The 25,202-nt window shown below is 47.5% G+C and overlaps 2 protein-coding genes across 5 annotated transcripts in view; one reads left to right on the top strand and one right to left on the bottom strand.

Moving 5' to 3' along the window:
* Window positions 1–920: 920 nt before the first annotated feature.
* Window positions 921–9,453, top strand: LOC128419809 (F-box only protein 44-like). Its single transcript, XM_053400955.1, has 6 exons — window positions 921–1,065; window positions 3,012–3,263; window positions 4,710–4,887; window positions 6,781–6,876; window positions 8,515–8,644; window positions 8,834–9,453. The coding sequence occupies exons 2-6, from the start codon at window positions 3,026–3,028 to the stop codon at window positions 9,113–9,115; spliced, it is 924 nt and encodes a 307-aa protein (XP_053256930.1). The 5' UTR covers window positions 921–1,065; window positions 3,012–3,025; the 3' UTR covers window positions 9,116–9,453.
* A 1,160-nt stretch (window positions 9,454–10,613) lies between these two features.
* The window catches only part of MTOR (mechanistic target of rapamycin kinase), a 110,747-nt gene continuing 96,158 nt past the window's right edge, over window positions 10,614–25,202 (bottom strand). For all 4 annotated transcript variants that reach the window (XM_053400949.1, XM_053400951.1, XM_053400950.1 and 1 more), the window contains 15 exons: window positions 23,426–23,608; window positions 22,815–22,949; window positions 22,504–22,678; window positions 20,369–20,504; window positions 20,120–20,267; window positions 19,659–19,781; window positions 18,588–18,670; window positions 17,765–17,837; window positions 17,073–17,147; window positions 16,521–16,656; window positions 16,093–16,158; window positions 14,850–14,930; window positions 13,947–14,027; window positions 13,083–13,188; window positions 10,614–11,516 (listed from right to left, as the gene is read on the bottom strand). In XM_053400949.1, the coding sequence (XP_053256924.1) occupies window positions 11,501–11,516; window positions 13,083–13,188; window positions 13,947–14,027; window positions 14,850–14,930; window positions 16,093–16,158; window positions 16,521–16,656; window positions 17,073–17,147; window positions 17,765–17,837; window positions 18,588–18,670; window positions 19,659–19,781; window positions 20,120–20,267; window positions 20,369–20,504; window positions 22,504–22,678; window positions 22,815–22,949; window positions 23,426–23,608 (1,617 nt within the window). In that variant the 3' untranslated portion in view covers window positions 10,614–11,500. The remainder of the gene's footprint in view (window positions 11,517–13,082; window positions 13,189–13,946; window positions 14,028–14,849; window positions 14,931–16,092; window positions 16,159–16,520; window positions 16,657–17,072; window positions 17,148–17,764; window positions 17,838–18,587; window positions 18,671–19,658; window positions 19,782–20,119; window positions 20,268–20,368; window positions 20,505–22,503; window positions 22,679–22,814; window positions 22,950–23,425; window positions 23,609–25,202) is intronic.

Here is a 25,202-nt window from a genome sequence, read left to right as displayed (position 1 = left end):
CGCTCCTTCAGGTATACTGGGCTGAGGCTGTTTAGGGCTTTAAAGGTCGGCACCTGGTTGTGCTGCTGCAGATGCACCATGGCTGTTTCTGCTTTCTGCTTTCTGAACCGACGCCATCTTTCCGGACTTGATGAGGCCCTAAGCTACTGAAGCTAATGGGGCACTTTATATGTCCAGCTGTCCTTTGTCAACAACAAATTGTCACTGGTTTTTTGTGTTGAATATATGGTACTTTATGGACCTAACAGGTATCTAAAGCCATTTTTTGTTTATCTTATATTTTGGATATGTACATCCAGTTCCGCCCCCTTTAAAAAAAACTTGGGGCCCCAAGAGAGTGGGGCCCTAAGGTATAGCTTGTTTAGCTTATACGTAAATCCGGCACTGGGTTGGCAGAAATATCCAAGTGTTTCTTTGATTTGTCCTTGGATCTTCCCGCCCCGCTTGCCATCCTCCTCCCTGCGCCACATTCCTCGAGAACCTATGAAACCCCCCTTTCATAATTTAAAACATAAAAGCAAGAAGATATCCACCTCTCTCTCCCTTTTCTTTCTAATGTCTCAACAAACAAAACTGATCTGTTAAAAATGTTACTTGGGAAAAAAAGGAGAGAGAGAGAGACATTGCACATACTTTTGTAAACCATGAAAATCTTTAATAAAAATACATTTAAAAAAAGAGCAAGATGATGATCAAGAAGCTGCGCTCTTCTGACACGAGGCTAAGACTCGAACTCCATCGTGGGATTTAACTTCCTAGCTAACGTCGCACCTCGCGCGTTGGACGGCAGGACTGTCGCTGCAAGGAGCTGTGTGAGGACAGCAGACGCGCGTCATCGCCTTGCCCGGGATTCCCATCTCCGGACCGCCCACGGAGGGGGAGGCGCCGCCTGCGTAGTCGCCCCGCCCGTCCCCGGAGGAGGCAAAGCAGCAGCGGGGAGAAGGGGGAACGGTTCCTGGTTCTTCTTCCCACTTGTCCTGCCTGCCTGCCTTCGGAAGCTGGAAGCCGAGCGGGGCAGAGACTGCTCATCTTTCCCAGCTGGATCCTGCTCGCTTCCTAGTCCAGGTAAACGCCCCCAAAGGCGGTCCTTTGAGGGTAAGGCTGGGGTGGGGGGACGTCTTAAGTCTTGAGAAAAGGTAAAGGGACCCCTGACCATTTGGTCCAGTCTTGGCCGACTCTGGGGTTGCAGCGCTCATCTCGCTTTACTGGCCGAGGGAGCTGGCGTACAGCTTCCGGGTCATGTGGCCAGCATGACCAAGCCACTTCTGGCGAACCAGAGCAGCGCACAGAAACGCTGTTTACCTTCCCGCTGGAGCGGTACCTATTTACCTACTTGCACTTTGACGTGCTTTCGAACTGCTAGGTTGGCTGGAGCAGGGACCGAGCAACGGGAGCTCACCCTGTCGCGGGGATTCGAACCGCCGACCTTCTGATCGGCAAGTCCTCGGCTCTGTGCTTTAACCCACAGCGCCACCCGCGTCCCACCAAAGTCTTGGGTAGGATCAGCAAAAAGGGAGTTAGTTGGGCAGTGGTCCCGAGAAGGCTTGGGAGCTGTTTGGTAGCAGGGGGTGGTGAAAGAGGATGCCCCTGAACATGTGCAGAGTGGCGCTCTTCCAACATGCTCATGGCCTCAGGTCAATGTGAGAGAGCAGAAACTGAAACTGGAGAATTGTCTTGCTCATAGAATCTTAGGGTTCTGGAGACCCTCTCTAGTCCAACCCCTGCAATGCAGGAATAAAGCTGTCCCACATGGGGATCGAACCTGCGACCTTGGCGTTATCAGTGCCACACTTCTAACCAACTGAGCTACCCAGTAATGTATCATGCTTATTAGGGTTTGCACGGAATGTTCTTTTATGCTCCCGGCGACAACCCTGCGAGGCAGCCCAGTTCCTATATGCAACCTCTGGATTTCAGAATATGAGAATACTACTCAGGGAGTGGAGTGGGGGCTGCTGGCATCATGCCCTGTTGTGGGCTTCCTAGAGGGATCTGGTTTGCCCCCCCCCCAAAGGGTCACAGGATGCTGCATAAGATGGCCCTTTGTGGTCTGATCCAGAAAGGCCCTTCTTGTTTCCCCTTAAACCTCCCCATCGCAAAGGGCCCAGAGATCTGCCTGGAAGTCCCCAGCATCTCCAGTTACAACTGGGAGACTTCTGCCCGAAATCTTGCCAGTCAGTGTAGACAATACTAAGCCAGGTGGGCCGCTGTTCTGACTCAGTATAATAAAGTTCCTATTTAATGTAGCCGTAATTTGGAACCATGAGGACTAGAATCTTACTTTGTTTTTAGGGAAAAGGCCACAGTAGTAGAGTGTACAGAAAGTGCCAGGTTCAGTTCCCAGCATCTCCTGGTTGGCTTCGGACTGTCCCCTGCCTGAAGCACTGGAGAGCCGCTGCCGGTCAGTGTAGACAATACTGAACCAGATGGACCAGCTGGCCTGATTCTGTATAAGGCAGTTTCCTGTGCTCCTATAAGAAGCAGAGAGGGATAGGGATGGGGGACCTGCAGGCAAATCCTCTCTCCCCAGGCTTTGCCCGTCACCAGCCTTATTTCATACCTTCCTTAAGAGTTTTTGCCTGGCCTGAATGTGTCCTTGAACTCAGATCCTGCATCTGGCTTGCCTGGATGGAGGACAAAGAAGTACAGCTCCTCTGCTGTACAAAACGTTCCAAACTAATATTTGCTGCTCTGCTCTTTTTTGCTTCTGGCCCCACCCACCATTGGCACACGGCCCCCGGGAGGCTCCCTAGAAAGGAATGTGGCCCTCATGCTGCAGAAGATTCACCACACAGATCTATGGCCCACCTATGCAGAAGAGGCAAAAAAGTCTGAACCGGGGACCTCCTGCACCTGCACCTGCACCTCTCCTTTTGCTTCTGGAGGCCTCTGACGCTTTGAGACAGCTTCCACGTCAAGGATGCTCATGAGATCGGCATCTGCTTCCTGCAAATGGACTTCATGTGATCCTCTTCCCTTTTATGGTTCTGTTTTGTTTTTCTTCTTCGCAGGCCCTTGAAGGGAGATGACGAACATTGGCAACTTGCCAGACCACGTCATGCTGGACATCTTGTCGCTGATTCCTATGAACGAGTTGATTCTCAGCTGCCGGCTGGTCTGCTCCCGGTGGAGAGACCTGGTGGACTTGCCCATCCTCTGGAAGAGCAAATACCGCCATAAAAATGAGAACTTGAAGAAGACCAAAGAGTTCTATGTTTTTTCTCACCTGGAGAGGAACTTGATCAAGAATCCTTGTGGAGAAGGTGTGTCCCTTTTGGCCTTTTCTTTCTTTTTTCTGAAGGACAAATGTCTTTCTCAAAGAATCTGGTATTGGGAAAGCTTTGACCCTGTAGATGTTGCTGACCTACAACTCCCACCAGCCCCAACAAGCGAGGCCAGTGGTTCTGCAATGTCTGGAATGCCAAAGCTTGCCTAAACCTGGCCTGCTGGTTGGTGGGAGACCACATGTTTGGATTCTCCCCTCCATCTGATAACCTCCTTGTCTGTGGAAAGGAGGCATCTAAGACCACTGGAGTCTGGTCCATTAGGGTGGACCCCCAGTCTCAGTCTGCCCTCAGGTAGCCCTCGCTTGTCCTGCCTTCTTACTTGCGCCCAGTCCATGGGGTAGCACTGCCTGTTAGTTTCCTCCACCTTAATCCCTGTAGAATTCAGCAAGGTGGTAGATGGGGACAAAGCTGGAATCAGTTGACTATGTCTGCCATTGGGTCTAGCGCCACCTACTGTTGGGCTCCCTGCCTTCCACCCTATCAGTCCCAGTGGGCACCAGTCAGCAGTGGACTAGTATGTGGGTGGCTGTGGTCTAAACCACTGAGCCTCTTGGGCTTGCCGATCAGAAGGTCAGTGGTTCGAATCCCTGCAATGGGGTGAGCTCCCATTGCTCTGTCCCAGCTCCTGCCAACCTAGCAGTTTGAAAGCATGCCAGTGCAAGTAGATAAATTGATACTGCTGTGGGAAGGTAAACACTTACTGCGCTCTGGTTTCTGTTACAGTGTCCCATTGCACCAGAAGCAGTTTAGTCAGGCTGGCCCCAAGACCCAGAAAGATGCCTGTGTACAAACGCCAGCTCCCTTGGCCTAAAGCGAGATAAGCACCACACCCTATGGTTGCCTTTGACTGGACTTAACCGTCCAGGGGTCTTTTACCTTTTACCTTTAGACAAGATAACTTGTTTCTTCTGCACAATAGTCTTCTATGTCTACAATTGTTATATTTACATAGTGGAATATTGAAATGCCTGTGTTCAAAAAAAACGTTAGCTGGACCGCATTATATTTCTGAATGAGAAATTTTGGGGTTTCTAGATATGGCTAGGGGGGGAAAGTTTAGGCTAGTAGCAAGATTGGAGATAAGTAAGATCTTATGAACAGGCAATAGAGAGAATGCAGCTATAAGTTCCCATTTTTTCCAAACATTCAGATACAGACACATTTGAGCGGATTTGAATGGAAACAGAAAAAGGGCAATTTAAAGGGACACAAAGTTAGCAAAGATACATAGCAGTGGTCAGAAACCTCAGGCCTGGGGCAACTGTAGAGCTCCGCATCTCTCTAAAAGGTAAAGGTAAAGGACCGCTGGACGGTTAAGTCCAGTCAAAGGAGACTATGGGGTTGCGGCGAGAACAGGATATTGGACTAGATGGGCCATTGGCCCGCCTTATTGCTCTTACGTTCTCATTTTTTCTCTCCCAGAGGGCTTGGACTTCTGGGATACCCAAACATCTCCAAGGGGCCAGTGGAAAATTAAAGAAATGTCGGAAGCGGATTCCTCCAAACTCCAGAAGTGGGATTTCCTTCAGAGGCATTTCTATGTGAAAGATGACGCCATCCCTTATCAAGAGGTTAACAAATGCTTCGCTGCCTACGGTCGGTGAGGATCACAGCGGTGGCTGAGCCATAATTCATTTGGCGATGGGGAAGGGGTTCCTCGTGGTCTGCATGTACCGTATTTTTTGCTCTATAAGACGCACCAGACCACAAGACGCACCTAGTTTTTGGAGCAGGAAAACAAGGGGAAAAAAATTCTGAATCTCAGAAGCCAGAACAGCAAGAGGGATCGCTGCGCAGTGAAATCAGCAATCCCTCTTGCTGTTCTGGCTTCTGGGATAGCTGCGCAGCCTGCATTCACTCCATAAAACGCACACACATTTCCCCTTACTTTTTAGGAGGGAAAAAGTGAGTCTTATAGAGCAAAAAATACGGTAGATCATAGAAGCATAAGAGCTGGAAGACACCCTGAGGATCATCTAGTCGAACCCCCCTGCAATGCAGGATTATGCAGCCTACCCACTGAAATGAATGCTCATTGCTAACTTAGATTAGCTTCAACCTTTGTGTTACTACACTCTAACCAGCTGGGCTATCCAGGAGATAGTACCTCCTCTTCAAATGCAATACAGTGGTACCTTGGTTTTAGAACAGCTTAGTTTATGAACAACTTGGAAATAGAACGCTGCAAACCTGGAAGTAGGTGTTCCGGTTTGTGAACGTTGCCTTGGAAGCTGAACATGTTCCGCTTCCTGTTGAGTGTGTTCCGTTTGTAAATTGAGTCCCCCGCTGCTAATCAGAGGCTTCCTGTTGAGTCTGCTGGCTGTTGAATCCAGAGCACCCATGCAACACAGAGGTGATATTCGGAGCTTTTGTTTTTGCTATTTTTTTGCGCTTTTGTTTGTGTGGCTTTTATGGTTTTTTGACTGCGACTTGTTCTTCGTTTTATGGGACTGAGTTGTGGCTGTGGCTTGTGACTTCATTTTTATGATTGTGTGGAACCCAGATCAGCTACTGACTGATTGTGTGACTGCAGAAATGGATAAAAGCCCCCCATCCAAACAATGACTATCATCAGTGCACGTAAGAATTTTTTACATTTTTTAAATCATCTACAATACTGTCTTATTTATTTTATAGTGCAGTACATTGATTGATACTTTCATTTTATGGATCAGTGGCCTTGTTAGATAGTAAACTTCATGTTAAATTGCTGTTTTAGGGGTTGTTTTAAAAGTTTGGAACAGATTAATCCATTTTGCATTACTTTCTATGGGGAAGCATGCCTTGGTTTTAGAACGCTTTGGTTTTGGAACAGACTTCCGGAACGGATTATGTTTGGGAAACAAGGTACCACTGTAATAACAGGAAGGGGTTAACTCTACACCAGGGTTCTCCTCTATTTCCCCTCTGCCCCAGCCAGCATGCCCAGTGGTCAGGAATGACTGGAGTTGGGTATGTGTGTGTCAAGCAATAACTGAAAGGCCAAAAGTTGTCCATCCCCTCTTTAAAGCTTACAACTGTAGGAACCTTGCAGGATTAGGGTAAAGCCCCATATAAGCCGCATTCACACATTACACTCTGATGTCACTTCAGTAAGTCATGGCTTTCCCCAAAGAATTCTGGGAGCTGTACTTTAAGGGAGCTGAGAGTTGTGATGAGACCCCTATTCCCCAAACAGAGCTACAATTCCCAGAGTGGCTTAACAGTCAACCCCTCTTTTCCCAGGGAGCTCTGGGAATGGTAGTTCTGCGAGGGGAACAGGGGTCTGGTAACAACTCTCAGCACCGTTAACAAACTACATCTCCCAGAATTCTTTGGCGGGAGAAGCCATGACTGGCTAAAGTGGCATCAGAGTGTTTCTAATGGTGTGAATGTGGCTATCATCTGACATCCTGCAACAGCCAACCCAATAGGTGTGCAAAGCATGTATTGAAAGCAGCGTTGTCCAAACTCTCAGGGTGGTTTTTGATGGCTTTCCCATTTTGTGCCTCAGGCTCTGCGTCAAGTCTCAGCTCATCACTTTAAAGGATGAAGGCTACTGGGATGAGCTGATGGATGAGGGCAGGCCCACGATTGTGGTGAAGGACTGGTGAGTGACTGAGCAACCTGTCCTGGCTGGGGGTGGGATCAGACCAGGAGGTACACAGTGAGGCAAAGTTCTAAGGTATCTATGAGTTTCACACAACAGGAGGGGCCAGTGGGTTGCAGACAGAGGAACAGGTTTTGGTGGACCATGGACAAATCCAGAAGAGGCCTGGGGTTTGGACACAGAACAGTGAGTCTGGCTAGAGGTTGGTAGACCATGAGACTCATAATCTCAAGGTCATGCACTACGCTGGGCAAAAGGATTCCTACATACACTACATGAGGAGGAGGAGTTTGGATTTGATATCCCGCTTTATCACTACCCTAAGGAGTCTCAAAGCAGCTCACAATCTCCTTTCCCTTCCTCCCCCACAACAAACACTCTGTGAGGTGAGTGAAGCTGAGAGACTTCAGAGAAGTGTGACTAGCCCAAGGTCACCCAGCAGCTGCATGTGGAGGAGCGGGGAATCGAACCCAGTTCACCAGATTACGAGTCCACCGCTCTGAACCACTACACCACACTGGCTCACAGTGCCCCTCATGGTCCCTTCCAACTCTACAATTCTGTGATTTTATGCCAAGGCATCCCAGCCACGGGTGGGTGGGGACATGCTGTCTTCTCTCACTCAGCAAGGCATGGGGATTCAGTTGAGTTTTTCACAATACGGGATATGTCATTTTCTCTCACTTCTCCGAGCTAGCAGAAATGAAATGAAACACTACGGCTGGGAATGTTTGGGTGTGTTGACTTTGCAAGGAAGCAGCCTGTGTTATCGGAAGCTGTATTCTGTGCACATCTGAAGGAGCAAAGGCTCGTTCCCGGGCCCCTTTGTAAGGCAAAGGGATGGGGAACCTCTGGCCGTCCTGATGTTGTTGAACTCCCAGCTCCCATCACAGCCAACTGCAAGGAGCGATGGGAGTTGGCATCTAGCAGCACTTGGAGGGCCACAGGTTCCCTGCTAAAGGAGATGTCCAAGTAAGCCATTCAGAAAAAGCTGCACACGTTGATTATACCCCTGAACATCCAAATGTGTCAACTGATAAGGGAAAGGAAGGGCGTGGTGGCAGCCAAAATGACATATTTGTGCTAGTGAACTTCAGTAGTGGTTATTAGGTCACACAAACACACCACTTCTCTGCTGTGTAGCGATATGCGTGAAGGCCACCATTGTGCCTTCATGAAGGAGGAGAAGGGGACATTGCTGTATCCCTGGCTCTCTGTGGAACGTAACACACCTTGGCAATTTCGAGTGGTACCCAGTTCAAATTTGATAGCAGAAGTGCTGATTGGAGCTTCATTGATTTCTTCATTTTTAAGACCTCGTGAGCCAGTTCTCTACTAGGCGGCTTCTGTAGGAACAAGCTCAGCAACGTCATGGTCTTTGCTCTTCTTCTCGCCATCCCGGGGCCAGGGAGATGCTTACATAGGAAGCTGTCTTACACTGAGTCAGGACATTGCTCATCTAGCTCAGTATGAACTACACTGACTGGCAGCAGCTCTCCAGGGTTTCAGACAGGGGACATGCCTGGAGATGAACCTGGGACCTTCTGCATGTGAAGTAGAAGTCCCAGCATGGAGATGCAGCGAATCTAACTCATGGTGTTCTTTTTCCTTGGTCTGCTCTGCCCCTAAAATAAATAGGTTCTATGGTGTTCTTGGCCGCCGCTACCAGCTCTCTGTAAAGCTCTTGTCTGCAGACTTCACTGTGATCAGAGAATATTGTTCCAAAGGCCGGTACACGTGCCATTCAGAAGATGAGGAATGGCGCGAGGTAAAGTCAGCTTGGTTCAAAGAGTGGGGTTGGCTGTGGCCCATGGGTGCATCCAGTGGTAAATGGTTCCTTATGTATTGGGAGGTGGGGTAAGTGCCTTCTTCCCCTGCCCAAGTGGCTAATCTGTCCTAAACCCAAGCAACTCTGCCATCACCCCCCTCTCTCCCCCCAACTGCTCGTCACGTTCAGGTTTCGCACACATTTCACAACATCCCTCCCGGAGTCCGCCACATCTTCTTCCAACACCAAAGCCAAAATCTGAACTGGCAGGAATCCGGCCTTTTGATGAGAATAGCCAAGCTCTTCAGAATAGCCAGATGCATGAGGATCACCAAAAGCAGCGTCACCATTGGCCCGTTTTCCTTGGACAAAACCATGTACTATAAGGACGGCAGAGAGTTGAGCAGATGTAGCTTTATTTATTACCGAGGCATCCAGTGTCCCTGCCGCGGCAACTATCTCCACTGGTAACAAGTACTTTTGTTTTCTCCCGCGAGTCCTGCGTGGAGTCCTCCCTCTTGTCCTCCTCTAAAATTTGCACCGCTCTCGTTGCAGATTTCAGATGTTCTGAGCTTCTGTCACGTTGTATGCCTGCACCTGCTCACTCTCTCTATAATGGGCATTTCTGGAATTAAAGAACGCAGGCTGTTTCTCAGTGAGCTATGCAGGAGGAGGATGGAAGCTAGCTCTGAAACTGAGATGGTTTTCAGGCAGCAGAGGGTCTTCCGTTTTCACAGCACAAGGTGCAGGGACATGGAACAGGGAATTGACCCATTGAGTGGATAAAATAATCTGTCCGTGCTCTGCCTAGTTAAAAGGGCATTGGCTATTGCCAATTGTTTGTGGCTATACTTTTTTGGGGGGAAGAATAGTCCTGTAATTCTCTGTGGACTCGGTGTGTTTTTCTATCTAACTACTTAGGTGACCATGCCATTCCTGTGACTTGCGTGTGGCCTATGCCTCAGGCAAGCTTCTGCAGAAGTAACACTATTAATCTGTAAGGTTACTATCCGACTGCTGGTTAGGTTTGCTCACTTGAAATTCATGTCTTTTTTTGCTGGCAGGCTCCATGTAGAATTGTTACAGAATGACTTTCATTGCCATTTAACCCTGCTGTTTACATTCTCCCATATACCTCTGTCATATGCCTGTATTTATACAGAGGACAGCACTTTATGCATCTGATGAAGGCAACTCTAGCCACCAAAAGCATCTGCCATAAAAAATGATCCAGACTTTAAAGATACCACAAGGCTCTTGATTTTGTTGTTGTTGCAGCAGACGTGCAAGGCTTTTTGAAGGATCTATAAGGGAATGACAAAGGTTCCCCCATCCCTGCTCTACAGAAAATATTAGGTGGATGGACTAAATGCGGTATCAATGTGTTAAACTCAATGTAAAGCTTTACTGGGAATGTTGATAGCAGACGGGCATTAATTATCAGGGAGGGGGGAAATTGAAGATTAAAATGGGACAGCTCTAAACAGACTTGAAGCAATCACCCATCTGGTTTATCCCTGTGTGAACTTGTTACCTGAATTGTATAGATGGGTCAGAAAGTGACGTGAAATGGTAACAGTCCTAAGTGCAGAGACTACGATGGTGTGAACTGCTGGGGGTGCTTTACATAATATAAGTGCTGAAATAAATAAATGAAAAGACCATGCCACTTCCTTTCTGCATGTGGGGGAACTACGTGAACATTGCACCCCAGGTGAAGGAGACAAGTTTGGAGACCATCTAGGTTTCCCATCTGGTGGTGTAAGTTTCATCACTGGGGGCAATATGCCCATGTGTTTTCAATGGACGGATCTGAAAGTGAAACCAAGGTGATCCATTCCCCCTCTGCAAGGACGGCACTGTCCCTTTTCATTACAATATGTGAACTGGCATAGGAATGTTTCCCTGCTCATTTGCTCCCCACTGTCCCGAGTCATGCAGTCATGGATGAAAACATTCAGAATCCAGCTTCACACAGTTTGGTGTACTTTTTATTGGCACAAAAATTATCCAACTACAACATGGCATCTAAATATCAGTACACTTCTTTGTGCATTTTACTTTATATTTGTTTCATTAATGAAGTCATGACATTATGGGTCACTCCAGGCTTTCCAAGCACCCATTTTTATACCCTTCCAGGCCCGTCATCACTGGCTTTATGCTCAACATTAATGCTCCCCCCACCCCCATTTTTCTCTTTGCTCTGTGCGAGTATGGAAGACTTCCCAGAGGCACAAGCTTGTCTCTTGCAATCCCCAACCCAATTATGATGTTCAGCTCTTACAGAGTCTCTCGTGATTTCTTTGGGCTCTTCCATGCACATTTAGCCAGAAACATGCTTACAACTGCGTTTTCCAACACAAGTGTCAGTCACAATCTGCTTGGGGCAATGTCAAGCAACAAGCAACAGGCTGCAGTTCTAAAGAGGCCTCTGTGCCTTTCCAAAACCTGATCAAGGTCACTTGGGTCATGGAAGTGAATTCACTACTGCTTGGCCATGTTACTGACTTCCTGTATCTTGAAAATACAGTCTCGCTCCTAATTTTTTTCTTGCCAAGTCATCCCCCAGCGACCACATTAGTCAATGTCTGGTCAGTATCAGTTCCTTTTTAAAGCACTCTGGAAACTCTGTCGTATTTCATTACTGCCCAGCGCGCATCAGCAGTTGCAAATCAGCTCAAAACAAACTTTTAATATACAGTTCTCATTTACAGTTCAAAGTATTTGATGAAAGGCAATTCTCACCCTGCCCACACAGTCCTTGTTCCCCTCTCAGCTTCTGAGAAGAAACATGCTGGGAGCGGAGAAGCCTTGAGAAGGAAAGGCTAAGGATGTTCCATCATGTGTCTTCTGTTACCAAAAAGGGCACCTAAGGGAAGAAAGGGACAAATGTGATAGACTGGCTCATGATTTGGCCAGGATGTCTCATACAACAGGGGTGGGAACCTTGGCTCTGCAGGCCAAACTTGGCCTGCAGGTTTTGGGCTAGGCATGCCCACCCACTCCACCCCTGACATCAGGTTTGTGTGTCTGCTTGTTGCATTTACAGTGGTACCTCGGGTTACATACGCTTCAGGTTACATATGCTTCAGGTTACAGACTCCGCTAACCCAGAAATATTACCTCAGGTTAAGAACTTTGCTTCAGGATGAGAACAGAAATTGTGCTCCGGCGGCCCGGCGGCAGCAGGAGGCCCCATTAGCTAAAGTGGTGCTTCAGGTTAAGAACAGTTTCAGCTTAAGAACGGACCTCCGGAACGAATTAAGTACCGTATTTTTCGCCCTGTAGGACGCACTTTTTCCCTTCCAAAAATGAAGGGGAAATGTGTGTGCGTCCTATGGGGCGAATGCAGGCTTTCACTGAAGCCTGGAGAGCGAGAGGGGTTGGTGCGCACAGACCCCTCTCGCTCTCCAGGCTTCGCGGACCTCTCCGCAAGCAGCGGGAGCGCTCCCGCTGCTTGCGGAGAGTTGCCTGCATGCCGAAGCCTGCGCGCGCTGAGATCAGTGCGTCCAGGCTTCGCGGACCTCTCCGCAAGCAGCGGGAGCGCTCCCGCTGCTTGCGGAGAGTTGCCTGCATGCCGAAGCCCGCGCACGCTGAGATCAGCGTGTCCAGGCTTCGCGGACCTCTCCGCAAGCAGCGGGAGCCAGCGCTGGGCTCCCACGGCTTGCAGAGAGCTGCCTGTTTGGGGACTAGGGTCGGGGGAAGCTCGGGCCTCCCCCACCCCAGCCTGGGGGGGAAATAATTTCCCCCCCTTTATTTCCCCCCCCAAAAAACTAGGTGCACCTTATGGGACGTTGTGTCCTATAGGGCGAAAAATACGGTACTTAACCCGAGGTACCACTGTATATCCCACCTTTTCTCTAAGGACTTCAAGGTGGCATATACTACTCTCTTCCTCTCCATTTTATCCTCACAACAACCCTGTAAGGTACGTTAGGCTGAAAGACTGACTGGCCCAAGTCCACTCAGTGAGTTTCACACTTGAGCAGGGATTTGAACCCTGGTCTGACACTCCAACCACGACACCACTGGAGTTGCTTCGTATTACAAAGAAGAAACAAGCATGCAGAAATAAGAGTCCACATCCAGAACAAATGAATTTATTATCTGAACCTCAGCACACCTAATACCCCATCCTATAGATGATTTGTCAGCTGCCAGCATTTTGGACTATAAGCTGATTGGGACAAGGACCTGGATTGTTCTGTTTATATCAGGTATGGAACAGATAAGGGCTTGAAAGGAGTGCCTGATTGTTCTTTTGCTGATTGCTTCTGTTGCCATTGAATGGAAATTGCCTCTCCTTCCCAGCACTCCTCCTTGAGCTTCCTTGGCTAGTAAGGTGAACAAACCAATCATTCTGTTTGCTTCCGACTTAGGGCATCTCATAAGACACGCGTGAACAGTAGGCCGTTTGTAAAGTTACAAAACTTACCATCCGATGTAGCACTGGCAAAGGTTCTCGTGGGAGGTAGCCTGCTTAATTAGAAGTTCTACTTGTGTGGGCACATCCAGTGTTTCGTCATGAGAGAAGTCCCGTCCTTTGCAGAGAGAAAGAGAGAGAGGGAGAGGGAGAGAGAGAATAATTAGGAGACTCGGAAGCTCACCTTCACATTTCTGTTGCTCTGGAAGAAAACCAAATACAAAAGAAACAGGTGGAATGGCGTATAAGTTAGGACCAGGTGAGGGGAAACCTTCGGCCCTCCTCATGTCACTAAACTACAACTCCCGGCACCCCTGTGGCCTTTCTTCCTGCGGCTGATGGGTTGCAGTTCAGGGAAACTAGGAGGGGCAAAGGTTCCCCACACTCGATAAAGACAAAGGGTCATATCCAACTAAGTCCTCCTCACAGCAAACCCACTGAAATTAATGCTCATGACTAATTTAGATCCATTAGTTTCAAGGGTCTACTCTGAGTAGGACTAACCTTGGCAACAGCCCAAATAAAGTATATAAGCATCTACAGTGGATTCTCTATGAGTTTTTCCTCCTCCCAATAAGTGGCTTTTCTTTTTCTTCCGAGAGGAAAGGGACTCTGCTTCAGTTTAGTGGCCCTCCTCCATCCCATGATTCAGCATCTTGCCCCCCACTTCCCTCCTCTCCCCTACACAGTTGCACTGAATTTTAAGACTGTAAGTTCATCGGGGCTGAGGCCTGTTCTTTTCTACAGCACGATCCATACACAGTTATGATTCTATCTAAATAAACAGGTGAGTAATAAGCACCAACAAAGCACCTGGATTCATATATAAATGTTTATATTAATCTTTTGTGTTTTGCAGAATATGCCATTACTTACCAGTGAGTTTATCACGGACCCTGTTGATAATCTGTATAGCCTTTTTATTTAGAGCCTCTGGTTTCACAAGACCATCCCCTACTAGAAGGCAAAAGACAAAAGAGAAAGAGATAACCTTAAGACCTGAAACCTAAAATAAATGGGTAGCGGTGGCATAAAACCCTCGGCCCCTGACACAGGTTGGAAGGGAGAAATCAAGTGAGTTACAGGTATTTTTTTGTACAGTTCTGGCCACCCGCTTCTTCAGAGAACTAAACTAATCAGAGGTTGGTGAACCAGCCCTGTAATAAAAAAGTTATAGCACTTGGGACTTCTCAGTTTAATGGGGGAGGGAAATATGACTGAAAGGAGAATATGACAGGGGTCTATAGTATTATGAGTGACAGGAATATTTGGCCTCTCTCCTGATACTGGGACTTTGGGTCACACAATGAAAACCAATGAGCAGCAGACACAGGATGTTTTTCACACAACACGGAATTAGGAACTGGCTGCTCCAAGGTTTTGAGCTGACCACTAGCTTAGATGGATCTGAAAAAAGAAGTGTAGACAAATTCAGAGGACAGGCCTATGCAACGGTTATTAGATCAGACATTGCTTTAAATTTTTACAAAAATGGAAATAAAATTTCAGAGGCAGGTTAGCTCTGAACAAACTTGGTGATGTGAATATCCAGTGGGGGAGAGCTGCAGCCTTCATGCCTTGCTTACAGGCTCCTTGGAAGGTGTCTGGTTGGGAGATGGGAAGCTGGATTAGACGGACCTTTAGGCCTTGATTCAGCCGGGCTCTTTATATGCCCACTCTACCCCATCAGAAGCAGTTTGGATTCCACATTTCAGGCCCTTAACACCAACAGCGGCAGAACAGAAGACCCAAGTGCTCCCTCAAGGGGTCCAAACTTACTGAAGGAATGGATGGATTCAGGCACCGTGGTCCCAGCTTTCTTGTGGGCCGTTTCACCCAGCTCCACACTGTCCAGCATTTCTAAGAGGGAAGGAGGGAAGGATGATCAGACCAAAAGACATATATGCAATTCCTTCCATGACTTTGCTGCTTGGAGCTGCCTCACTTTAGGATGGTGGATGTGTTGGGAAACTGTGTATGTGCAGCTACTCACACAGAGTCAGTTAAGGTTTGGCAGACAGCCAGAAGGCAATCTGAATGAGAAAGTCTGCCTGGTGATAACAGAGGCATGGAGACAGCTTCCTGATTGGTCAAGCTCTCTCAAGGGAGTGATAATTAATGGCCTACTAACTGGAATGTGTTAGTTCATGAGTTCAGAAGTTCAGTAGTTCAGTGTGGGAGTTGTGTCAGAGAGAGCTAGCAAAAGATCCATGTTCTGTTCCTGTAAATAGTCCACTGTATATAATAAACACCTAACTACAAGTTCCTGGTTCCTGCTTCGTCTATCCTGTCTGCAGCCAAGTCGCCAATTGCTTCCGTGGATTCTGCGTGTACTCTGCTAGGTCTGGCTAAGGTCCTGCAACTAGTCAGAAAGTTGCGAAACACCAAATAGGTTTTACCAATAGGCTGTTGGTAAGAGCTGGGCTTTGGTTACTGGCCACTGTGTTCCCATAGAGAAAGACAGGGAAGTCTCTGACCTGGGGGCCAAATGCAGCCCCTCCCAAGCTTCTCCATCCCTCACTATCCCTGCTGGTACAAAGGTTAAGAGTCACTGACTTGTTGCCCCACCCACTACCAAAAAGTGGCCCCTGGAAGGTTTCCCCCCCAAGGAAACGCTGCCTTCAGGTTAAAAAAGGTTCCTCACCTCTGCCACACAGCTGTTTTATAGGGGCTAACTAGTTTGGATTGTGTGAATTGCATCAGCCTTAGCTGAAAAGCTGCTTCACTGCAGCACACTTAGGTGCAATAAAGCAGCCTCTTTTTAGCACCTGCCTGGTGCTCTTATCTCCCCACCCCTTCCTGAGTATAAACATATTTCCCATGAGGAAGGGGGAAAGAGAAAACTGTTCAATGCCCCATTTCAGAAACCAGAAGGGCTGTGGCCATGGAATCCTGGGCCTAGCAAGCTCCCTTCTTGTTGCAGTCTAATTAGGGAAGGGGAAACTATTCTGGTGCTACCTAAATGAAGGATATCCCGCACAAAAGGAGAACAACAAAAAGCACTGTTTGGGCCAATACTCACCTACTGACTGGCCAGCAGAGTAGGAGTCCGTCCGTGTCCGTGACCGCTTGTTGCCTTTTGTGTTTGCTGCAAAAGAGACAGAAAAAGAAAGGTTCAATGCATTGTAGGTTTTCCTTATGGGCCTTAATTGGTTCAGCTGCTGTTCCAGACAACTAAGTCTGGGGACAGATTTCTTCCATAAGACCAACCTCGGTTGATCAGACCAGTAAATTTGTCTAGTTCAACATTCTGCTTCTTACAGCAGCTAGCCAGTTACCATTATTTATCTCAGGGCATGAAGGTCACCACTCTCCCTCCACGATAGCTCCATAACCACGGGCAGTCAGCAGCAAACCACACTGCTCAGCAGACAAGTTGGTCAGGGCAACTGGATGCCTAAATTGGTCATCTTCTGCCTCACTTCTCTCTTATTCTCCAGGCAAACTTACTATCCATCAGCCTCCAGTTCAGCAAGGGGTCATAGACAAAGGCTTCCAGCACAGCCATGACGCTGTCTTTGTGTTCTCGCAAGACTTCCATGACAGTGTGGCAAGTGATTCTGTAGTTTCCATCTAAGCCAGTCACCTGCAGGGGGAGAGAGAAGAGAGGAAGCATTTATTTATATTTTGCTTCCAAAAACATACACAACACTCTGCTGCAGCCTTACATTACAGGGAAAATCTATAGCAGGTAAGTAAAAGGAAAGCTTGGCACCAGACTGACCCTGATAAGCCTCCAAACCAAGGATGGGGAACCTGTGGCTCTCCATGTTAGAACCCCTGAACTCCCATCAGCCTCAGTCAGCATGGCCAGTGGTCAGGGATGATGGGAATTGTAGTCCAGGATGAGAGTCACAGGCTCCCCATCCTGGCTCCAAATGAAAGCAAACGAATGAATTAATTGTCTGTTGAAGAAAAGGGGAAATGTCTATCGCCTTGTGATGGCATCCTTATGTTTCCCATATTGTAGCTCCACAGTTAGACATTTCTCCTCCTGCTTACCTCCATGGCGTTTGTCAGCATCCTTGTCAGCCTGAAAGGAATCTTCTCAGGGAACTTTTCCCTGGTCATCGCCACCTAGAACCAGGATGGAAGAAAGGCAATTAAATTAAGACATATGTTGTAAGCCGCCCAGAGTAGGTGGGGTATAAATAATAAAATTATTATTATTATTACACTGATGGGGCAGGATTCTTAAGGCCAAAAGAAATTAGTGCAGGGGGCAGCGGCAACTGAATTCCCTGACAATTTAATTTTAACTTAAATTAACTGGGCTTCCTCCATCCCACCTGAGTAGGATCAGGGCAGTGATGCTAGGAAAAGAGGAGGGTGGGAGAGAGAAGTCCAATCCTTTTCCTCATGCCATTTCATAGATCTTTATGATGTTCCTGCAGCAGCTGCTATTACACACACAGATCTCTGCTTTCAAGGGCAAATTAAAACACCCATATTGTTTCAGTTTTGGCTCCCAGTGCATTATGGAAGGCTTTCTTCAGGAACTGGGAACACAGAGGTTGTTAGACTCCAACTTCCAGCAGCCCAAACAGCCAGCATGCCTGGTGGTCAGGGATGATGGGAGCTGTAGTCCAGCAGCATCTGGAGGGATGTACATTTCTCAGCTTCCTTCCTTCCCACCCGCTGTGCCTTCACACTTCCAACTTGCATCCCGCTTTCTGAAAATGGAATCGTGTTACCTCAAAACAGTCTCCAAAGTCAATGTGCAGAATCTTGCCACTCAGCCTGTCGAGCATAAGGTTGGAGGGATGCCTGTCGAAGCAATAGAACAATGAATAATTAGTGAACAATCTCCACAAACTACTTTGGTCCTCTATGTCCTGTCAGAACAGATCCTTGATTGTGGCCCGAGAACACTGTAAATGCACGTTCTTCCCCTGTTTTATCACTATTTCAACTCCCTCCTGCATGGCAGATTTTAGATAGTTCTTATTTTGTTGACACATGTTATTCCTTGCAATATTGTTTTAAACCAGGGGTGAATAATCTCTGCCCCCGTCTCCCAATGTTGTTAGATTTCAACTCCAGCCTGCAAAGGGAGTTAGGGAGCCCAACAACATGTGGAGGGCTGGCAGGTCTGGTCCCCCGTTTTAAACAGTTGCAAGCCACTTTCTGTCAAAAGGGTAGAAATACTTTATACCAAGAAAAGTAGGTTGACGCACTGGCAGCTGATCCAGGAGACAAAGGCATGGAGACGAACTTAAGATGAGTCTGCTGGATCAAGCCAATGGCCCATCTAGCCTGGTCTCACAGTGGCCAACCAGATGCCTCTGCTGGGAAGTCCACAAGCATTGCCTGAGCATAACAGGACTCTGCCCACCTGCAGTTTCCAGCAACTGGCATTCAGAGGCATAATGCCTTTGAAAGTAGAGGGAGAACACAGTCATCATGTCTAGTAGCCTGAGATTTCATTGCCCGCTTCTCCTGCTCCAGGTGCAATGATTGCTTTGATTATTGAATGGGATTTTTTAAAAAAGGGAAAAAGAGCTCAGTTGCACTTGCCTGTCACCAAGGCCCAAAATGTAACCAACCATCGACATCACTGCTAACGACCGAGTGTAATTTGTTCTTCTGTCGAACCACACCTAAAGAGGAACATGGATCATAGATGTGAGTGAAATGTATTTGCCAGAGAAATGGTTTGAGATGGGGCAGCATTAAAGAGGAAATTTATGCAAGGGAATGCCAACCGGAGATTGGGCTGGATATTTTAAAATCCATGGACTAGACCCAGAGTAGACTCAGTGAAATTAATGGACACGACAAACTTAGGTCTACTCTGAGTAGGGCTTAGTTGGATACAACCTAAAGTGAAATCCAGCCAGAGCTTTTCCCGCTCTCTTGCACAACTATTTGCACACCCCATATATTCTTTCCAAACCCACACAGGTATGAATCTCAAGTGTCCACCATGATGCTCCTTTCCTCTCAGAACCATCAACCGTCTATAAAAGGCCCTTCCCTGCAATTAGGTTTGTGAACATTTCATGCACAGTCAGGTTAACAGGCACTTTTCAGTCTTTTCTTTTCACAGAAACACAGGCTGTGGCTATTATGATTATAGCTTTTGTTCTTCAAGTCGTATGTAGGCTTTACTTTTTATTTCTTGCTAGCAGCAAGCTCAAAGTGATTTTGCCTGGCACATATTTTTAAACCTGAGGCCTTTGTATTTTCTATCACAATTGGACAGATTAGACGGCGGGAAACTAGCTTCAGATTTGTCCTTTCTCTCATTACCCTTCCTGTGCTCTAATTCCCTCCCCCTTCATTTCCTGGGTTGTGAAAACCAAAGTTTACCTAGTGCAAATGTCACAGTAAACCTTGGCTTGCTTAAACCAGGAAGCAAAGGGAGGAAAATCAGAGTGTGTGAGCCCGAGACTTGTTTTGAATTCTCCGAACCATGGTTTGAGATTGAACAAACCTACCACAGAACACGCAATATCTAGCGCTAGGGAATATAAAATAGCAACTTTGATAACTAGCAGTTGTATTCTATCATTCTTCATTCACTGATTGAAATATGCCTTATCTAAGTCTGCAAGTACTTCTGAAAGCATTCAGAGCCTGTTGTACCTCTGAGCTGGGACTCTTCAGCCAAAGAAGTTTGGCGAGATCATCCCCGGCTGTATTATTAACAGCATGTTCAAACACCTCCACCTTCTGCATAAGAGTGAGGTGATCGTAATCAGGAGCCATCTAAAAATAATTGGAGAAAGACAACATTTAACAGCTACCATGTTTCTCAAGGAGACACAAGAAGATACATTTTTACAGGAAGGGAACATAAGAAACTGCCGTATACCAAGCTAGACCATTGGGTCCATCCAGCTCTGTAATGTCTACACTGACTGGCAGCAGTTTCTCCATGGTTTCAGCCTGAAGTCTCTTATAGACCTAACATGGGTTTGTCAAGGATTAAAACATGTGCTTTACCACTGAGCTATGGTTCTTTTCTACATAAGAGCTCCAAAGGCAACATTAACTCTTCCCCACTGTGAAGAACTTAGAATCTTCTATTGCAGGACCAGCCTTACCCTCAGCATGATGCGGTGTTCAATGTTGAGCAGAATCTTCTTCTTTTCTCGGTAGTCTCGGATGAGTGCGTGCAGAGTGTCACAGTGGGGCACCCAGCCAATAAGCCCCGAGTTTGTAGAAAGTGGAATAACTGCATATCTTTGAATGCTGGAACCAGAGGGAGAAGGATATTCAACTTTTGAAAAATTGCCTGCCCCAGCTTTATTGAAAACACACTCATTCCAACAACCGGGTTTCCGTCAACACACCTGAGGTTTTTACGCAGGGATGTTGGGTCGTTGGCTAGCAGAGTGTTCACAAGGCCAAAAAGCTGCATCACTCTTTCATCCTGACGCAGATCTTCATGGCCCTTCAGAAGGAAGACAAATTCGTGCCCGTTGCTACCTGTACGGGAAAAGGAGAAGGTTCCTTAAGTTTTGTAAACTCAGGTGAAGGTTTGGAGGGAGCTGGGTATGAATATGTGCCCTAGTCAAATTGAGGGTTTCTCCCCCTCCACAATCAAATAGTATATACATTTCATGAAATAAAATAAAGAAAGTTTTGTGCTCTCTTTCTCTTGTACCATGTCTTGCATGACATTGCTTTCCACTCCACTTCTTTCAGTATTCTTCTGGTCAAACAAAAACTCAAATCATTCTGCTCTTGTTAAGCTACTTCTGGTCAGTTCAAAAAGTGCTAGCAGGCTTGCCTCAAAAAATCACAGAGCTGGAAGGAACCCCAAGGGTCATCTTGTCCAACCCCCTGCAATGCAGGAATCTCAACTAAAGCATCCATAACAATTTGTCTGTCTTATCATTCATAAGCCAGCTGCACTTATTATTTTTTATACACGATAAAAAGTAAACAGACACTTAATGAACAATGATTAAGAACAAGTTGCCCACACATCAGAGAAAAACCAGGGCACTTTGGATGGATACGTGATCATCAGCAAGTGTAAGAGAGGAAAAAGCTTTAAAGGGTTTTGGGGACAAAGACATCAACCACTTCTGCATACTGGGGGGAAACTGACAGAGGCCTCACCCCCCCCCCTTCTGGCCAACCCTCTGAAGGGGCCATATCCCAGTGGTAGGAGGGGCTAGAGGCAAAAGTGGGTGGAGCAATGAATGCATTTTTTACCTTGAACATTGTACAGTAGGATGGTTTCTACACAAACTCACACAACCATCTCTATCTACCCATGCAAGCAAAAGGCATTACTGGAGCTCAAGAAGAAGAAGAAGAGTTTGGATTTGATATCCCGCCTTTCACTCCCTTTAAGGAGTCTCAAAGCGGCTAACAATCTCCTTTCCCTTCCTCCCCCACAACAAACACTCTGTGAGGTGAGTGGGGCTGAGAGACTTCAGAGAAGTGTGACTGGCCCAAGGTCACCCAGCAGCTGCATGTGGAGGAGCGGAGACGCGAACCCGGTTCCCCAGATTACGAGTCTACCGCTCTTAACCACTACACCACACACAAGGGCACATTACAGTCAGCAAAAATACTTGGGGAAAGTAGGCCGGTGAGGGACACCTGGGGAGAGTCCCAAGAGGCTGGAAGACTGCATTTGGTCCCAGGACCAGAAGCTCCTCACCCCTTCTTTAGCTACTTCGGCAACTGACAAACCTATGAATTATACAGTTTATGAGTACATCTATTCCCCCTCCCTGGGACACGGGTGGCGCTGTGGGTTAAACCACAGAGCCTAGGACTTGCCGATCAGAAGGTTGGCAGATCGAATTCCCGTGATGGGGTCAGCTCCCATTGCTCGGTCCTTGCCAGTGTGGTGTAGTGGTTAAGAGCGGTAGTCTCGTAATCTGGGGAACTGGGTTTGAGCCTCCGCTCCTCCACATGCAGCTGCTGGGTGACCTTGGGCCAGTCACACTTCTTTGAAGTCTCTCAGCCCAACTCACCTCATGGAGTGTTTGTTGTGGGGGAGGAAGGGAAAGGAGACTGTTAGCCGCTTTGAGACTCCTTAAAGGGAGTGAAAGGCGGGATATCAAATCCAAACTCTTCTTCTTCCTGCCAACCTAGCAGTTCGAAAGCACGTCAAAGTGCAAGTAGATAAATAGGTGCTGCTCTGGCGGGAAGGTAAACGGCGTTTCTTTGTGCTGTTCTGGTTCGCCAGAAGCGGCTTAGTCATGCTGGCCACATGACCTGGAAGTTGTACACCGGCTCCCTCGGCCAGTAAAGCAAGATGAGTGCCGCAACCCCAGAGTCGGCCACGATTGGACCTAATGGTCAGGGGTCCCTTTACCTTTTATTCCCCCTCCCATCCTCCCCCCTCTAAATCAGTGGTCATCAGAACACCAGAGAGAAAGACAGACAGAGAGACTGGAGACTAAAGCTGGGAAGAAGGTATGTGTGCTTCTTCACCCATTGAAAAAAAAAGTCAATTTCTTACCCATTAAGGTTAATTTCCTCGGTCTCTGTTTGGACGTGATGACTTGCAATGATGGCGCAATAGACTGGATGCGGATGACTTGCTGGTTAGGGTCGTACGTCCCTGGGACTGCCAGCTCCAAATCTCGGCACATCAGGAGTTTGGGTGAGACGTACTGGAGCTCCAAGGAAGTCAGCTGCCAGCAAAAAGGTGAAGCGGGTAGATGAAAGTATGGCATTTTAATACAGGCAGTTTGAAGTGCCTGTTGAATGGTTGCCAATGGTAGATCCCCCCCACCCCCAAGGGAAAAAACCCTGTGCCTCTCAGTTTACCTGTGGCAGCTGCTTAGAGATGCGCCTGAACACGTGATAATAGAGATCCCAGGCTTGGGTGAGGTCCTTCACGTTTCCTGATTTCATGTATTTCCTGCACCATTCCTGGGCCTCCATCAGATCTCTGCCGTAAGCCTGCCGAGCAAGGAGAAAAATTAGCCCATCACTCTGTTGCCGACTAGTGCAGAGACTGCTGAGGGGTTGTACTGACACAGTACTCAATTGTGCTAAATTCCTTCACAAAAGGTGGGCAAGTCTGCCTCAACCTACAAGGTATTTTGTTTTTCTTTCTTCCCCTAATCTTCAACCGGGGCCAGCTTCTTATAACTTGCTACTTCCAAAAGACCGACCCATGAAGCAAAGAGGCTGAAACACCTTGTGATTAGTTCTTTGTGTATTGCAGGTTTTGTTGGGGCCAGCCAGCAGGGTCAATGGTCAGGGCTGATAGAGTTGTAGCATCCAAAATACCTGGCGTAACCATGTGTGTGCTTATTTAGTGAGGCTGCTCACTTCAGGATTATAACGTTCCTAATGTGAACCACTCACAATTCTTGCTTTGTGGACTTGGAATTGCAGCAGATATTGGCAGTCCTCAACTCTCATTTTCATACCTGGTTGAAGGAAGTTTCCTTAAGAGTCTGAGGCCCACGCTCCATCATGGCATGAAGGGGCTCCAGCACTTCAAACATCCCCTTGACGTTCCTCTCTCCAAAATAGAGACGCGACGCCTCCTCCAGCCCCTCGTGCCACATCTCATGCCAGAGGATGGCCACACGGATCAGTTCTTCGCTCACCTGAATGAAACACACGATGGAAATCACTGCCTTGTATACAGACAAGGGCCCACCTGAACCTTTGGCAGCAGCAGTTTTCAGGTTGGGGTGTCTTTGTGTGTGTTCCCCAGCCCTGTTATCTTGGGACAACTCGGGGTGGGGAACCTTATTTTAGCCAGAGGGCCACACCCTTCAGAGCCACTTCCTGGGGTCTACATAACACAGTGGGCAGGGCCAGTGGCACAACTGATGTGACTCCTACCTTTGTACACAAGGCAACTTTTCAAACACACAAGTCAGGTTCTCTATACCACACAGGCACACAACTCTCTGTGTTCCATATCAGAAACTCTGGGTATAGGGAGGTATATAAATTCTAATAATAATAATAATAATAATAATAATAATAATAATAATAATATCATCAAGGCTAGCAAGAGACATTATCTGTTGCAGGGGTTAATAGTACTTCTGACTGACCACAAGAGGGAGCTTAAGGAGCATCTTAAAACACTGTGGTGCTATGTTGTGCAATCCCAACATCAGCATGTGAGCATATGAGCCTACTGTACCAAATTATACAGTTCTATTTATTTAACGCATTTTGCTCCCACTCTCCATCCAAGAAAGTCTCCCAGAGCAGCATTCAGTGAAGAAACATTTCTCTCTCACTTTCTGCCTCTCCCTGATGTTCATGCACCTGTGAGCTCACGTGTTTTCTTTAACCATTTGACTTTGAAAGTGGGGTTCAGGGAGAGAAAGAGAGGGACTTTCGGTGGGGAGAGCTAAAAACAGGCTTCCTCAACCTCGGCCCTCCAGATGTTTTTGGACTACAACTCCCATGATCCCTAGCTAGCAGGACCCTAGCTAGTCAGGGATGATGGAAATTGTAGTCTCAAAACATCTGGAGGGCCGAGGTTGAGGAAGCCTGGCTAAGAATGTAAAAAGAGCCTGGCTGCTGGATCAGGCCACAAGCCCATCTAGTCCAGCATTCCATTTCCCACAGCGACCAATCAGTTGACTCTTGCCATTGTGATCCAGGCACCAGCAATTCAGAGGCACACTGCCATTGTTTCCGGAGGCAGTACATGACCACCACGACCGTAGCCACTGGTTGCCTTACCCTTCACAAATGTGCCTTTTAAAGCCATCTAAGCTGGTGGCCGTTGCCACATTTTTATGGCAGCGAGTTCCACAAGTTCACTACTATGCGGGGTGTGGGGTGTGGGGAAGAACACACGGTGAGGCAGAAGGAAATGAAAGGTGCCTGGTTTTCCGCAACTGTTGCTGGAAGCACATGGCATGGTTGTAGCTCAGGTCGGGTAGAAGGAGGGAGCAGCCTCCACTTTGAATCAGAGGGCTGGAAGGTTCCCCAAGGGTCATCTAGTTCAACTTCCTGCAATCAGTGGCAGCCTTTAGGCTCTCAAATTTCAGCGTTGCCCTTTGCAACTCTTAAATTCTGCACCCACACTGCCTCTAATGCTCCATTCTACAGCACTGCACCAGTCGTGCTACTCTAAAACCACCTTTGCTGAAATGCAGGAATCACAGCCCTGACAAACGGCCATCCAATCTCTGTTTAATAACTTGATTGAAGGGAGGGGTTGCTGGTGCA

This window comes from Podarcis raffonei, chromosome 8 (genome assembly GCF_027172205.1).
Source record: "Podarcis raffonei isolate rPodRaf1 chromosome 8, rPodRaf1.pri, whole genome shotgun sequence".
Classification (NCBI taxonomy): domain Eukaryota; kingdom Metazoa; phylum Chordata; class Lepidosauria; order Squamata; family Lacertidae; genus Podarcis; species Podarcis raffonei.
This window is presented reverse-complemented; position numbering and strand designations above follow the sequence as displayed.

What these genes read in the sequence shown, in the direction of transcription:
- LOC128419809 (XM_053400955.1), top strand. Translation starts at nt 3,026, where the DNA reads ATGACGAACATTGGCAACTTGCCAGACCACGTCATGCTGGACATCTTG. An exon ending in CAAGAATCCTTGTGGAGAAG is followed by an intron (nt 3,264 to 4,709) that starts GTGTGTCCCTTT and finishes TTTCTCTCCCAG; the next exon opens with AGGGCTTGGACTTCTGGGAT. An exon ending in ACGATTGTGGTGAAGGACTG is followed by an intron (nt 6,877 to 8,514) that starts GTGAGTGACTGA and finishes TAAAATAAATAG; the next exon opens with GTTCTATGGTGTTCTTGGCC.